The sequence below is a fragment of the Alosa alosa genome, chromosome 5 (assembly GCF_017589495.1).
Source record: "Alosa alosa isolate M-15738 ecotype Scorff River chromosome 5, AALO_Geno_1.1, whole genome shotgun sequence".
Lineage (NCBI taxonomy): Eukaryota > Metazoa > Chordata > Actinopteri > Clupeiformes > Clupeidae > Alosa > Alosa alosa.
The window spans coordinates 6378569-6392846 of NC_063193.1; the positions used below are offsets into that span (position 1 = coordinate 6378569).

Consider the following 14278-nt stretch of genomic DNA (forward strand, 5'->3'; position numbering starts at 1 on the left):
CTAGTAATTTAGCATGTAGTAATTTAGGTTGATCTCTCTGCAGCACTATACCTTGTCATTTTTTTAATGACATCATCGCCCTTATTTCTTCTCATTCTTTTGATGCGTGTAGCTCATTTTTTGGATATTTTTACCTCAATTCTTACACATGGCACCTTTAAGGTTTCTTATTATTATTCCCGTCTCCCCATTTTTTTGGCCAGCTCTTGCTCCTAGACCTTTTGAGATATCGCCACAAGTGCAACTCTGGAAGGTCTGGCCAGAACCGATGTCCTTTGATCCCTAGGGGGCACTACAATTAGCCAATGTGTTTTGGATGTTGCGTTAATGCACGTAACCTGGACGCCTATCCCCGATTTTCAAATATGAGGTACTGCTGGAATTCTTGGATCAAGCCGATTTCAACACACCCTATGACGTCAATTTCCGCCATATTGGATTTTAGCGAAAGCGAAACTAAATGTTCACAGGTCACACATTTTGTCCAATCTTCACAAAAAGTTAGTGAATGAAGCCAATTGGATGTTGCGTTACTGCATGTAGCCTACTTTTTGACCTGCATGCCCGATTTTCAAAAATGACGTAGGCTACAGTTGGAATCCTTGGACCATATTCCACTGTCTGCTCCCATGGTCAACCACACCGTAGTAAGCACACTTTGTAGTTCCTAGTAAATTATTTATAAGTATATATACTCTTTTGATCCCGTGTAGTGAGAGAAATTTGGTCTCTGCATTAATCCCAATCCGTGAATTAGTGAAACACTCAGCACACAGTGAGGTGAAGCACACACTAATCCCAGCGCAGTGAGCTGCCTGCAACAACAGCAGCGCTCGGGGAGCGGTGAGGGGTTAGGTGCCTTGCTCAAAGGCACTTTAGCCATGCCTGGTCGGGGTTCGAATCGGCAACCCTCCGGTTACAAGTCTGAAGCGCTAACCAGTAGGCCACGACTGCTAGTTCATTTATGTAATCATGCCCCTGGGAAATTAATCCTCATAATAACAAACATTTTAGATTTGTTAATTGCTTTTAGATGTTAACTGGAGTAATTAACACAGTTTTTTTTTAAATAAAACTTTGATGACAGTAGTAGCTAGATCCAAATTCTGATGACCTGTCTTGAGTTTAAGCCTGTATTATCTGTAATACGTCTGATAAATATTGGTATGACAGTTGAATGAAGGATTTGAAGTGAAATTGGTGGTTGATTCCATTTTCATCGTCACCGACTGTCCACCAGATGGCATGCCTTCTCCAAGATCAGGTTCAGTTCTATTTTATTGTTTTTTTTTTGCACCACAACATTCTTCTAACTCTTTAGGCTACATTTCACATTTAGAAAAGGTCATAGATAGATTTTATTGTTTTGATTTTGAGCCTTACATCCTCTGATATTTGTCATTTGGATTTATTTGTCTGTTTAGTCACACACACACATCTGTAGCTCCATGATGACGGAGAAAGGATTGGCTGTATGCTCCCTTGGCTGTAGCCTTAGTTTCCATTAAAAAACCCAAAGAGAGAACTGTTACCAGCAGCTCAATAGAAAATTCTTTAATTATGTTTTAACTAGGCTAGGTAATGCCACAACTCTGGGAACCGAGTCTATCCTCCCAAGACACATTTTCAACTGTGTTGCCTACTGTCTGTGTTTTGTGTAGGCTACACTCAGAAGGAAATAAGAAAATGGCTGCATTTCGTTTTTATTAAGCCCAGTTTGACATCCACTCTTTTGTCAAAAAACATGGAAAGGATCAATCTCCCTCTCTTGAGGTGTAGGCTAGAGAGCTCTGGAGTTAGTGCAGAATGTTTTTTACTGAGCAAAACAAATGCAAGTAGCCTACAGAACAAAACAACCTGTGTGTGCAGATGTGCACATGAAGTCATGTAGCCTAGCCTACTTCAAAGTTGAAGGAGACCATTAATCACCTAAAACTGATGCTGTCACGGTTGAAATTTTTAAAAAATTTTTTGAGGTTCTAGTTCTGCGGCCAGATTTGAAGTCGACATCTATTATCTGCCAAATAGGTGACCATAGGCTAAATTAGGCCTTGGCCAATTAAGCCATTATCCAGAATTGTTCCATTCCCTGTTTTCATCACCGGAATTTAGGACCTAGGATGTAGAGATGGCATGTCAGCAATTTGGTTTGAGAGCAACACTGTTTAATTAGGGTAAATAATATTAAAATGCAAAGGTAGGCTGTAGGCTATAGCCTACACACTTACTGGCAGCGAGTCACGTGTTGCCTGATGTTATGTCACGTCACACCAGGAGAAGGGACGTTTTCCGTCGCAGCATCAGTCTCCTCCTCTGCTTCTGTCTCCTACATCCAGCGTCATGTGAATGGGGTACGCAGTGTTTTTTTACCTTCCTCGCTCTCATTCGCTCCCCTAGATTCAGACCCTCCTCCGCCTTGCCACCCAGACTCATAGGCGGTGTGTGTATGGGGAGGACGGCCGCTCCCTGCAGCGGCTTAAGCAGGATAGTTTCGATCCTTACCGCTGTGCCCTGTTTACCCCACGAACCCCATTCTGAAGCGGATCAAAGGATGAGCGACCAGGGGAAGGGTTCGGGATCCACAACTGCTGGAACACCAGCTCCAGGCTCGGATACTTACAAAGGCTGGCTATTTAAATGGACTAACTATCTAAAAGGATATCAACGCAGATGGTTTGTCCTCAGCAATGGTCTTCTGTCATATTACAGGTAACATTAGGTTTGATAATGCCAACCAGAAATGGATATGCATTGTGTTTTAAACTATATGCAGCTTGGTTGGTAGGTTAATAAACTGAACGCATTTGTTTAGCAGGCTAGCTGGTCATCTTTAATGCGACTTCTGGACTGTCATGAACGATTTTGCTACGTTTTGCTAACTCGGAACAGTTAATGCAACTGGCGTTAGCTCACTATCCAAATGTTTCACTTCATAAGTTTGCTTGAGAACCCCTGGCAACTTCGTTGTTGTGGACATTTTGAGTCCGACCTGTCAGACACACTCACACGTATCTGGTTAGGTAGCTGCTAGTTAGCAAGCATTGACCCATCCTTCTGCCATCACCGTCATATGACTGGCTAGCTTCCTAGGTGGACACTATCCTTAACCCCAACGAAAACATTTCTACTCCCTACATCTCGTTATCTGGTGGTACCAGGCGACCAGTGCCACCGATAGTAATAGCGTTATTATTATACCAGAAAATAAGCACAGGCTTCATTAAGGTACATTTTGCAATATTTAGACACAACTTGCTATTTTCAACCAGACAAAATTGAAGAAATGATAATCAGGTTTTAGAATAGAACCACGACTTTAAACTGCTGACTGACAATGCCAATGTCTAAGTCCTAAGTCATTAAGATGAGAGTGGGAAAAGGTGAGTTGGGGAAAAGAAACAATGACACCAAAGTTTATTGTCTCTGTGTCATTGTTGCATAATAGCCAGGTAAATGTCTCAATAGTAAATTGACTATTACCTGGAGTGCTCTCTGAACCAAACATAGAGGTGACATCATATCATTCTCAAATAGCCTCCTGCAAGTCTCGGACACTGTAACGCGATAAGATCTGTCATCATGGTATAAGCCAGAAGCATCTAATCTACATCAAATGCCCTACAGGTGACACCTGTGCGCCGTGCCACTGCCAGTGACACCTGTTGTTTGTGTGCCCTCCAACTGAGGCAGTTCATGTTTCCCTTTGCCTGCTGTAAAAGAGCATAGAAGAGGTGCAAGGCCACTCACATATAAGCCAGCTGTCACAGAATGTAATCTCTCTTTGTTCCTGTAATTGGTTCATTACAACATGTAGGTCTGCTCCCTCAAGGTCCTGCTGACCCAGTGACGTGGCAGGAGGAGATATTCAAAGTGCTTCGTTGTGCTGCATCTGGGGGAAAGTGGCACACATGCAGAAAGACACACACACGTTCACTAACGGTTGAAGGTTAAGATACTATAAACACGGAGGCTCTCCTTATCTCAGTCAGGCTGTCCTCAGTTGTGTAATTGAGAAAAATTGAATTGAAAATGTTGTCTTTCAACTCAAACAGGAGGTTGCAGTAAGATAAGGTGCAAACACATCCATTACATCTTTGTGTGTGTGTGTGTGTGTGTGTGTGTGTGTGTGTACATGCACAGTGTGTGTGTACGTGCATAGTGTGTGTGTCTGTTTGTGACTCCTCTCGATCACTTTTTTTCCATGACGCTTTGCTCGGTTCGCCAGAGCAGAACTTTTGGTGAGGAGGTTTGTGCTCACCTGAGCCCTCCACCTGAGTTCACCCTCGCGGAGGGAGCTCCAGGTCTCTCTTTCCTCTCCCTTGTGCGGTACAGGGGGTGAGGCGAGGGGAAGCTGACACTGGGGTTTGTACTGACAGTGAAAGGCAAGAGCTCTGTCCCTCTGTTCCATCCACACCCCCCACAGAACACCCTCCGCCCCGCCAATCTATTAATAGTCCATTATGTTTGAAGGTGATTGCCGCTCCTGTGATGTAAGGCAAGCCTGCCGACATCTGAGAGCAGAAGGGCCAGCGGCGCACTTCAAGCTCCGAGCTCCGAGCCTTCTCACTGGGGAGGCTGATTAACACACTGCACTGCTCTACTCCTTCCACTGCTTTTTTTATGTATGTGTGTGTGTATGTGTGTGTGTGGTGTGTGTGTGGTGTGTGTGTGTGTGCGCACACGCACATGTCTGTGTGTGTGAGCAGGGGCGGAGTGGCAATCGGGACGGTCGGGAGTGTTCCCGGTGGGCCGGACGATGTGCGGGCCGATGTGCATAGAGCTTTTAACGCGGGCCGATGTGCATAGAGCTTTTAACGCGGCGCGGCATGTACATGAGAAACAGATAGGCCTACAGAATATTCCGCGAAAATCTTTGAGACTTACACTTCGGAGGTCTAAGAAGTCCAACCAATATTTATACCACTCGCTCACTGTCTATATGTCATTCATGGTTACCCTGCACACTCATCTCTCCCATGCTGCTTTTTGTGAAGGCTAGCCTTCATTTTTTATCTTAATTCATTTTTGTATTATTCAGGCGTTACAGAACTTTCATGGTCACAAATAAAAAAAAATGACAATTTAATTTGTTTGTTTGTTCTTAAATTAACGCAGGCCTAGGCTAGAATGGAACAAAGCCTCCTGGGAATGGGGAATGTGTTTCTGGTTTATCCAATGATGATGGGAGGGGGGCCGGTGCCGTCAGAATTTTCCCGGTGGATTTTAGTGCCCCACTCCGCCCCTGTGTGTGTGAGTGTGTTTGTGTGTGTCTCTGTGTGTGTGTGTGTGTGTGTGTGTGTGTGTGTGTGTCTTGTGTGTGTGTAGTGTTCTGGGTGTATGTGTGTGTGGTAGTTTGTTTGTACCAGTGCATGCATATGTCTGTCTACAAATGTGTCTAAATATCAAGATGCGTATATATGATGAGATTCTTCCTAGCCTCTTTAGCTTGGGCCTGATTTAAATGGACAGTATGGGAAATAGAATCGATTTTCAACCTTCACACAGGAACCTATATGGAATTATTGTACACTTGCACCTCCCCCCACCACCACTACCACCACTACCACCACCCACCCTCCACCCCCCAACCAACCAATCTGGCTAGAGTCGATGCTCCACTAACGCATTAGAGAGTTACTGTGCCATCAGCACTTTCTCCTCCCCCTTCACTCCCCCAGCACTTTCATTACTGACTTACCTGACATGCTCAGGGTGGAAAATAAGTGACCAGCAGAATTTTCCCTGACTAGCAGTACTACGTCCCCAACCCCCAAAGGAAATGGATGTAAATAGTCAGTGTTCAGCAGCGGTCAATGTTCTTCTGGTCCAAGGTGAGATTGCACAACTTCCACAGCAATGAGTGGCCCCAGCAGTCTGACTGCTTTGCATTGCTTTGCGTCTTGGTTAGTGCAGATCTGTTTGTTGTCCACATGTACAGCACATGGCACTCACAATATGGCTCAGTTCTAACTTGGAGACAAACGAAGAAGAAGAAGAACCAACAACAACAATAATACAATAAATAAATAAATAAAAGAACAGTAATAAAAGCACACAATGGAAACAGAAAGTCTGTGTTAGAAGTTTAGCGTAAGCCCGATGTTATGGTTTCTTTCCTTTTTTGGTCATTAAGTCAGAGAGGTCACTGACCTTTTGTCCTGAAACTTCCTTAGAATCTTGACATTACACTGTTGCACATCTCTTCTTTCGTCCATTTGGTCACCATCATTTGCCTTGGACCAGGCATCTAGCGTTCACCTTTCTATTGATTTGTTTAGTTTTTGACTAGGTGCAGTGTTTGATTCTAATCCAATATGTCTTTTGTCAAAATCAGTGAGTTGCTCTTTTTATGGTCCTCTAGCTGTGTGTATAGTGTGAGCTATATTATATATAAAAACCTCTGTGAATGGTGAACAGGTAAAGTGGCCTGGCCAAAACGATTCCAGCCAATCAACGTATTGTCACAGAAGAAAGGAAGGTGTTCTAACACACCTGCTGCCGCTTAACATGGCAGCCTGTTCTTCTTAGCAGTGGGTCAAGTGAGCTCAGTTCAGAGGTTTTCTTGCCACCTCCTACCCCTTGCTCCCTCTTGATAAGTCTCATCACATTTTCCCTGAAAAAAAAAGATGAAAGATGTGAGCATGAATGAATATGGGAACCCCTATCCAAAGCCATGTGATGCTGATTCCAAACTTTTTTCAAGTTGTAATCTGTCTTGGGACCCGAGAGAGTGAGGTTGACATGTTCAGCACTTAAGCCTGTTAAAATGTAATAGCTTTGCGTAAATGCAACGTTGCATTTGCTTTTCTGAGTCATCCCCCTACACACACACACACACACACATGCACACACACACACACACGCACATTCACACACACACACAAAACGTCCTCCCTCTCTCTGACACTGCATATTCACATCACACTACTACCATCAGTCTTTTTCTCCTCTCTCCCTCTCTCTGTTTCTCTCCTCTCTCCCTCTCTCTGTTCCTCTCCTCTCTCCCTCTCTCTGTTTCTCTCCTCTCTTCCCTTGGTTCACTCCCTGATTCATGCCTCTTAAGTTCTTCTGGCTTCCGGCTGTAATTTATTAATTGCCTTCCCCCTCCCAGCTTTAATGTTCTCATCCCTGTCTTAGTCTCACCTCGCCAAAAGAAATCCACTTGAGCGGGCTAATCAAGATTATCCAGCCACACACACACACACACACACACACACACACACCACTTTCTGCTGAGAAGTCAGCTGAAAGTCCTTATCCAGCTGCTTCATTCATTGATGGATGCCCAGCCAAGTTTGGCTTGCCAACGAGGCCTGCTTTAAGGATAAAGTATATCACAATATTACATGGTCATTTGCAATATACATTAACAATATAAATTACGATATAATAATATTATTCACCACTGTTTTCTTTGACACAAGTCACAACAGCTCAAGTCTTGAAAGCTGTGCATACACAAAAAAATAAAAAAAATATTCTAGTGCATCATCATCCGATGAAGTCTTTCTCGCCTTCAGTTTAAACTCCGCTTTCTGTACCTGTTCTACATCAGATGTGCATCTTGGGGCACATTTATAAACATGTAATTAACTGATTCATAAATATAGTGCTAATCATGGAGAAAAAAACTGGGTAACACTTTACTTGACAGTATTGACATAAGAGTGACATGACACTGTCATGACACATGAACCCTAAGCCTAATCCTAACCTTTAACCCTAACCCTAATGCTAACCCTAACTTGTTTTGACAAAAACCGAATGACACTTAATGACAGAAGCGTTGTCATAAACATTTATGACATGTTTATGACAGCGTCATGTCACTCGTATGTCGACACTGTCAAGTAAAGTGTAATCAAAAACTGTACTGGTATCTAGATATTAGGAAGTTCTGGCACATCCCTAACAGCTAGTGTTTTTACCAAGTATGGAATTGAAGAAGAAGGGTTGGTGATGTTGGTTGGTAATGCCTGTCAGATCCTTCCCTCTCTCCTCCTTTAGTTGTTCTGCTGGTGTATTTTATTATGCGTGCAACCCTCTTTGGTTGTTTTTTCTCTCCCTCATGTACACACACACACACACACACACACACACACACACACACACACATTTTCATTTTCTCTCTTTCTGGGTTTTCTCTTCTTCACTACACAGTGTAAACACGGTCCGTGTGCTTTTTGCCTGTGCTTGTGCTGTGTGTGTGTTGTGATGCTGTGATGCTGTTCTGTCTTTTCCACGCACTCAGATCGGTGGATATGTGTTTTGTGAGGATGTGTGCTCAGGGAAACAACAGGTAAAGCCCTCTCTACAGCCCTCAATGCTGAGCAAGTCCTCCTCTTGCTCCTCTTCCTCGTCTTTCCACTCTCCTCCTCTTCATCATCCTCTTCATCATCCTCTTCCTCCTCCTCTTCATCCTCCTTCTCCTCCCCCTCTTCTCATTTCCTCTAGTTATTCAGTGAAGTATGCTGCTTCATCTCTCTCTCTGTGTTTCTTTCTTTCCCTATCCCCCTCTTTCTCCTCCTCCTCTCATTTCCTCTAGTTGTTCAGTGGAGTTTGCTGCTCCTACCTATCTCTCTCTCTGTTTCTTCCTGGCACTATGTCAGTGAGTCACTTTCTTCTAAGCACTCTCTCTGTTATTCCTCAAAGTTTCCCTTTTTTCCTCTCTAGCCTTGTGTGCTCTGTTTAGCCTCCCTCACACCATGCCCCCTCTCTCCGTCTCCCTCTGCTTCTTGAATTTCCCCTTGGGGAATCAATAAAGTATCTATCTATCTATCTATCTATCTATCTATCTATCTATCTATCTATCTTCCTTAATTTCTCTCTCTCTCTCTGTCTCCTTCTTTTTGCTTTTCTTCCTCACTCCCCCCTCATTCTCCTCTCTTTTCTCTCTCCCTCAGTCTTTCCTCTCTTTGCTCCCTTTTTACTCTATTCTCCTTCCCTCCCTCCATCTCTCTTCTCACTTGTCTTTGCTCGGCTTAACCTCCCAGCTCAGACGGGCCTTGTGGAAGCTTCCCTCCCCCCACCTCCTCCACCCTGCTCCACCTCCTCCTCCTCCCTGCTCCTGCTGCACCTCCTCTCAGACTGGGGGCCCAGGCCATCCTTTCCCAGCGCACATCTGCACGAGTCTCTCCGGTCCTCCCCCGTGTTTACTTCTGACCCATTTATCCCTGCGTAAGAAGCGCTAAAGCTGCCGTGCCATACAGAATGTTATGGGTGCTAGATCACGGAAAAAGCTGTGGCTTTCTGCTAGAAGCAGATTTGTTTGCCTGTTTTGTTTTGTTTGTGTTTGTTTGTGTGTTGGTTTCCTTTTCTTTTTACCTCTCTATCCTTATTTTCAGTTTTTTCTTTCTTTTATTCATTCATTCATTCCTTCATTCTTTCTTTCTGTCTTTCTTTTTTCTGTTTCTCATACTTTTGCACGAGCCTGTCCTTTGACTATTGGGGTTCAGCGGCTGGCCTGCTGGGTTCCAGTGCTGCTGATTGGTCAGTTAATGCTGAGTGTGTTTGTGTGTCTTGTGACTTGTGCTTGTCTGCCGGCCTTTTACTGGGACTCCCTTCTTCTGTGTCTGCCTTCCTGCGTTCTCTCTAACCTCCGGCGATAGGCCCACTTGGTCCCCATGGTCCCACCCTCGTCTCACTTCCTGTCTGTCACCTGAGTGTGGAGCAGGCCAATCATGGAGGGGGGCAGAGGATGAGGCTATCTGCCCCCCCCCCCCCCACACACACATACAAACACGTACAATACTCCCCCTTAACCTTGGAGCTGTTACTTTTGGGCTGGCTGGACTTTCCTCTAAAACAACAAATAGGCCAGGCCAGCAGCGAGCTTCTTTTTTTACAGTCTCTCTTTCTTTCGTTTACTCTTTCTCTTTCACCCCCTCTCAATCCCCGCCCCTCATCCCTGTCGTTTTGCTGAGTTCCAGCACAGTGTGTAGTGTGTGTCTGCTGATGTTTGTATAATGGAGCCATGGTGTGTGTGTTTGTGTGTGTGTGTGTGTGTGTGTGTGTGTGTGTGTGTGCCCCCGCACCCTGTGAACCCAGAACAGCAGTTCATAGAAGAGGCCTGGGATTGTCTGGTGTTTTAGCCTGCTACTTTCCATGTTGAGTGTGTGATGTCATGCTGTGTGATCTCTTTATACAAATGTGTGAGTATGTGTGTGGGAGGGTGTGTGTGTGTGTGTGTGTGTGTGTGTGTGTGTGTGTGTGTGTGTGTGTGTGTGTGTGTGTGTGTGTGTGTGTGTGTGTGTGTGTAAGTGTGTGTGTGTGTGTGTGTAAGTGCGTGTGTTCCCGCTGGTGCTGTTGGCAGAGAGAGGCTGGAAGACAGCTGGTGTTGGCAGTAAGGGTGTAGGGGTCAATAAGGGAGTGTAATGCATATACTACACACACACACACACACACACACACACACACACACACACACACACACACACACACACACACACAATCATTATACTAGTGAGAACTGAGCATCCCAGAAAGTGTGTTTTTTGTCTTATTTTCTCTTGACCATACACATTCTGGCAGAACTCAGAAGGGCCTCCTTCTGAGGCAGTCAAATAGGATGCATATCTGGCAAATACTGTGCATCATGCACCTTTGCAAAACGTCAGCTGTTTAGTTTGTGCTGTACCCACCCTTTATATTGTCTGTTGTTATTGCATGGAGAACTTGTGCTCCGACACCCCTTGTTCTCTTCTCTCTGGCTGGCTCAGTTCCTTCCTCTCTTCCTTTCATGTGCACCGTCTCGTGCCCTGGCTGGCTTTCTTTCTTTCCGTAGTTGGGGTGAAATGTAAGAAAGTGCTTGTCTATCCTCAGGGCACTGAGTGGAGGATGACATAACAGATAGCCTAGCAGTGCTGGAGAGGAGAGAAGAGAGAAGAGGAGAGGGGAGGGGAGAGAGAGAGGAGAGGAAAGGAGAGGAGAGGGAGAGGAGGGGGAGAGAGGAGAGAGAGAGGGGAGAGGAGAGAGGAGAGGAGAGGGAGAGGAGAGAGAAGGGAGAGGAGAAGGAAGGAGGGTGAGAGGAGGACTGGAGTGAGGAGGAGGGGGGGGAGGGAGGAGGAGGGAGAGAGAGGAGAGGGAGGAGGAGAGGAGAGGGGAGAGGGGAGAGGGAGGGAGGGAGGAGAGGAGAGACACACAGTGGGCTGGGGGTGCTAACAGAGCATTGGTTAGTTAGGGATCCCTCCAGGCCTGAGTCATGCTCATTCCAGGATGAATACTAGTCTATACTCTTCCACAACAGAATGCTGTATGTCTGCCATCTACAGTATATCTCTCATTCTCTTTATATAGATCTAGTTCTTATCCTCTCTCTCTCTCTCTCTCTCTAACTCTCATCCTCTTTATCTCTCTCTCTCTCTCTCAATTCAATTAAATTTCAGTTCAAGGTTGCTTTATTAGCATGCCTGTAGGTATAGTGTTGCCAAAGCACAAGCAAAACAGCATAACAATTTTTATAGTAACAATTAGAACATTGACAACATTAAGGGAAACAGTATATCTCTAGCTCTCATCTACAGTATTTCTCTCATCTCTATCACTCTTTTTTTTGTTGCTTGATGCAACTTTTTCCTAATGTCTCACTCTCTCTTTCTCAAAGTGATTTGCTTGATGCTTTTTTCCCTGAAACTCCCTCTCCCTCCCTCCCTCTCCCTCTCTCTCTCTTTCTCTCGCTCTCTCTCTCTCTCTTCTCCTTTCTCTCTGTGTTTCTGTTGTGTTTCCCAAGTTTTCCTCTTGCACGTTGTTCACCAACACTGTGTGCTGTGTTCTGGCGCCCCTCTCTCATCTCTCCCTCTCTCATCTCTCTCTCTCCCTCTCTCTCTCATCTCTTTGCACACTCATTGTTTGCTTTTGTCCACATTGGGGGCCGGTGGACACACAATGGCCTTGTTATCCTGCATTCTCTGGCCTGGTGAAAACGCACTTGTAAGCCACAGTGGGATTCGCACGCACGCACACACACACACACACACACACACACACACACATGCATGAATGTATGTGTGCATGCTCACACTAGCCCCCTGACACTGCTGGGTTAAAATCACAGCACAGTCACTTAGTATGATTGAGTGTTGTGTGTGCCTTATGTGAGTGCTACTGACTCTGACTCTGTGTGTGTGTGTGTGTGTATGTGTGTGTGTGTGTGTGTGGGGTTAGGGAGGGAGAGAGAGAGAGAGAGAAAAAACGTTGTGACATTGTATGTTATACATTGTAAACATGCATGAGGTGCTGCCGTGCTGGCAACTGCTATGCATACGTGTGTTTAGGCTGTGTGTGTGTGTGTGTGTGTGTGTGTGTGTGTGTGTGTTTAGGTGTGTGTGTGTGTGTGTGTGTGTGTGTGTGTGTGTGTGTGTGTGTGTGTGTGTGTGTGAATGTATGGCCGGGATTGTAGCAGTGCATGTGCAGTAGTCTTCTTTTTTACTTTTCTGCATCCCCAAGGTAACACATAAATCTATACTGCCTGGTTCAGTTGGATTGGTCTTTATGAATTTAAGTCCAAAGATGACCTGTGAACATACTGTCTGTAAATCATGTTGTGCTGCTTCAGTGTATAGGTCTGATTCACCTGACTAAACTCATGTTGTTGCTTCTCTCTTTTCTCCCTGTTTTGCTTCCTGCCCTCTCTTGTGTGTGTGTTTGTATATATGTCTGTGTGTGCTTGTTTGTGTGTGTGTGTGTGTTTATGTTTATATGTGTGTATATGTGTGTATTCGTGAACATGTTGGTCCCAATCACCCACCTCACCCCATTTGTGTCTGTATCTATGTCTGTGTGTGCTTGTTTGTGTGTGTGTGTGTGGTTATGTTTATTGTGTGTGGTTATGTTTATTGTGTGTGTGTGTGTGAACATCACCCCCCCCCCCGGACCCTGTCCAGGACGCAGGCGGAGATGGCGCACACGTGCCGTGGCACCATCAACCTGGCCACAGCGCACATCGACACGGAGGACGCGTGCAACATCGTGCTGAGCAGCGGCGGGCGCACCTACCACCTGAAGGCCAGCACCGAGGTGGAGCGCCAGCGCTGGGTCACCGCTCTGGAGCTGGCCAAAGCCAAGGCCATACGCATGATGAACAACCAGTCAGGTGAGCAAGCCGGGGATCGTGGGACCAAGTGTGTACTTTATCTCTCCTTCTGCCCATTCGTCTGGGGAAGTATTCCAAATATGCAATTAAGTGACAAACCTGGGTAGCTTATCATCTGCACGATGAGCAGCTATCTCACTGAGGCCATATGGGATGCAGGGACGCATGGGTGGAGAGGAGGGAGGGTGGGGGTGGGGGTATTCCAAGTAAGTGGTTTGGTGACAAACCTGAGTAAACTAACTGTGGTGAACTCCCTGATAACAAACAGAGCCCTATGACTTCACTCTCCCAGCAACACATAGCCACAGCCACAGGGCTTTTTACTTTCACAGGTTCGCCACTTACTCTGAGTGAGTTTATCTTCAGTTGTCACTAACTGCCACATTGCAATACTCCCCTAGTGTCGTCTCTGCTGGTTTGTGGTGCTGTTGAAGGGGACATTTGACTGAGTTCTTGTACGTGTTTGGTTCTGGAGTAATGTTGCAGCTGTTCACCATTTCACCACTCTTTGTGGTGGTCCTAGTGTTCAAGCCTGGCTTTTCCTCAGACCTGTGTGTGTGTGTGTGTGTGTGTGTGTGTGTGTGTGTGTGTGTGTGTGTGTGTGTGTGTGTGTGTGTGTGTGTGTGTGTGTGTGTGTGTTTTATAGCCTCGCTCAGCGTGAGTGCTGTAGTCCTGACATGATGCTTTCTAATGATACTGGGCTGCTGCCCTGCCTGCTTACACCTGTGTCTCTGTACTGTGCAACACTCTTGTGGGAACAGCTTACAGTGGCAGCTTCTCTTACTGAACTCTGTTCATGCTGACAAGATGGTTCACCGCCATTTGTTTGATAAATCTTTTTACATCTGGTATACCTGACATGGTTGAGTGCTGTAACCTGGCTTAATGTGTTGTGAACACGGTGATCCAAAGCCAGAATGAACTGTGCTGTAGTGTTGGCTCAGGACCATCAAAGGGCTGGTATATTGACCTATTTCTGCCAGTGTTACAATACTGGTTTACTATCACAAAATTGCTGATGTGTGTGTATTGATGTGATGCTTTTATAGTGCTGTAGCAACTGTATTGTTTTGGCCTTGCTGAAGTCTTGCTCTACTCCCCTGTACCCTGTAGCCTGGCTGCTAATGGCCTGATGCTCGGATGATTTACTTTGCTGTTTTGCTTAATTTGAGAGCTTGTTTGCTGAAG

At 45.5% G+C, this 14278-nt stretch overlaps 1 protein-coding gene across 4 annotated transcripts in view; it reads left to right on the forward strand.

Moving 5' to 3' along the window:
• Nucleotides 1-2257: 2257 nt before the first annotated feature.
• The window catches only part of LOC125294254 (oxysterol-binding protein 2-like), an 83176-nt gene continuing 71155 nt past the window's right edge, over nt 2258-14278 (forward strand). For 2 of the 4 annotated variants that reach the window (XM_048242773.1, XM_048242774.1), the window contains exons 1-3: nt 2258-2709; nt 8252-8299; nt 12882-13090. In XM_048242773.1, coding sequence (XP_048098730.1) covers nt 2258-2709; nt 8252-8299; nt 12882-13090 — 709 coding nt within the window. The remainder of the gene's footprint in view (nt 2710-8251; nt 8300-12881; nt 13091-14278) is intronic. The other 2 variants (XM_048242775.1, XM_048242776.1) reach the window with 1 other exon arrangement.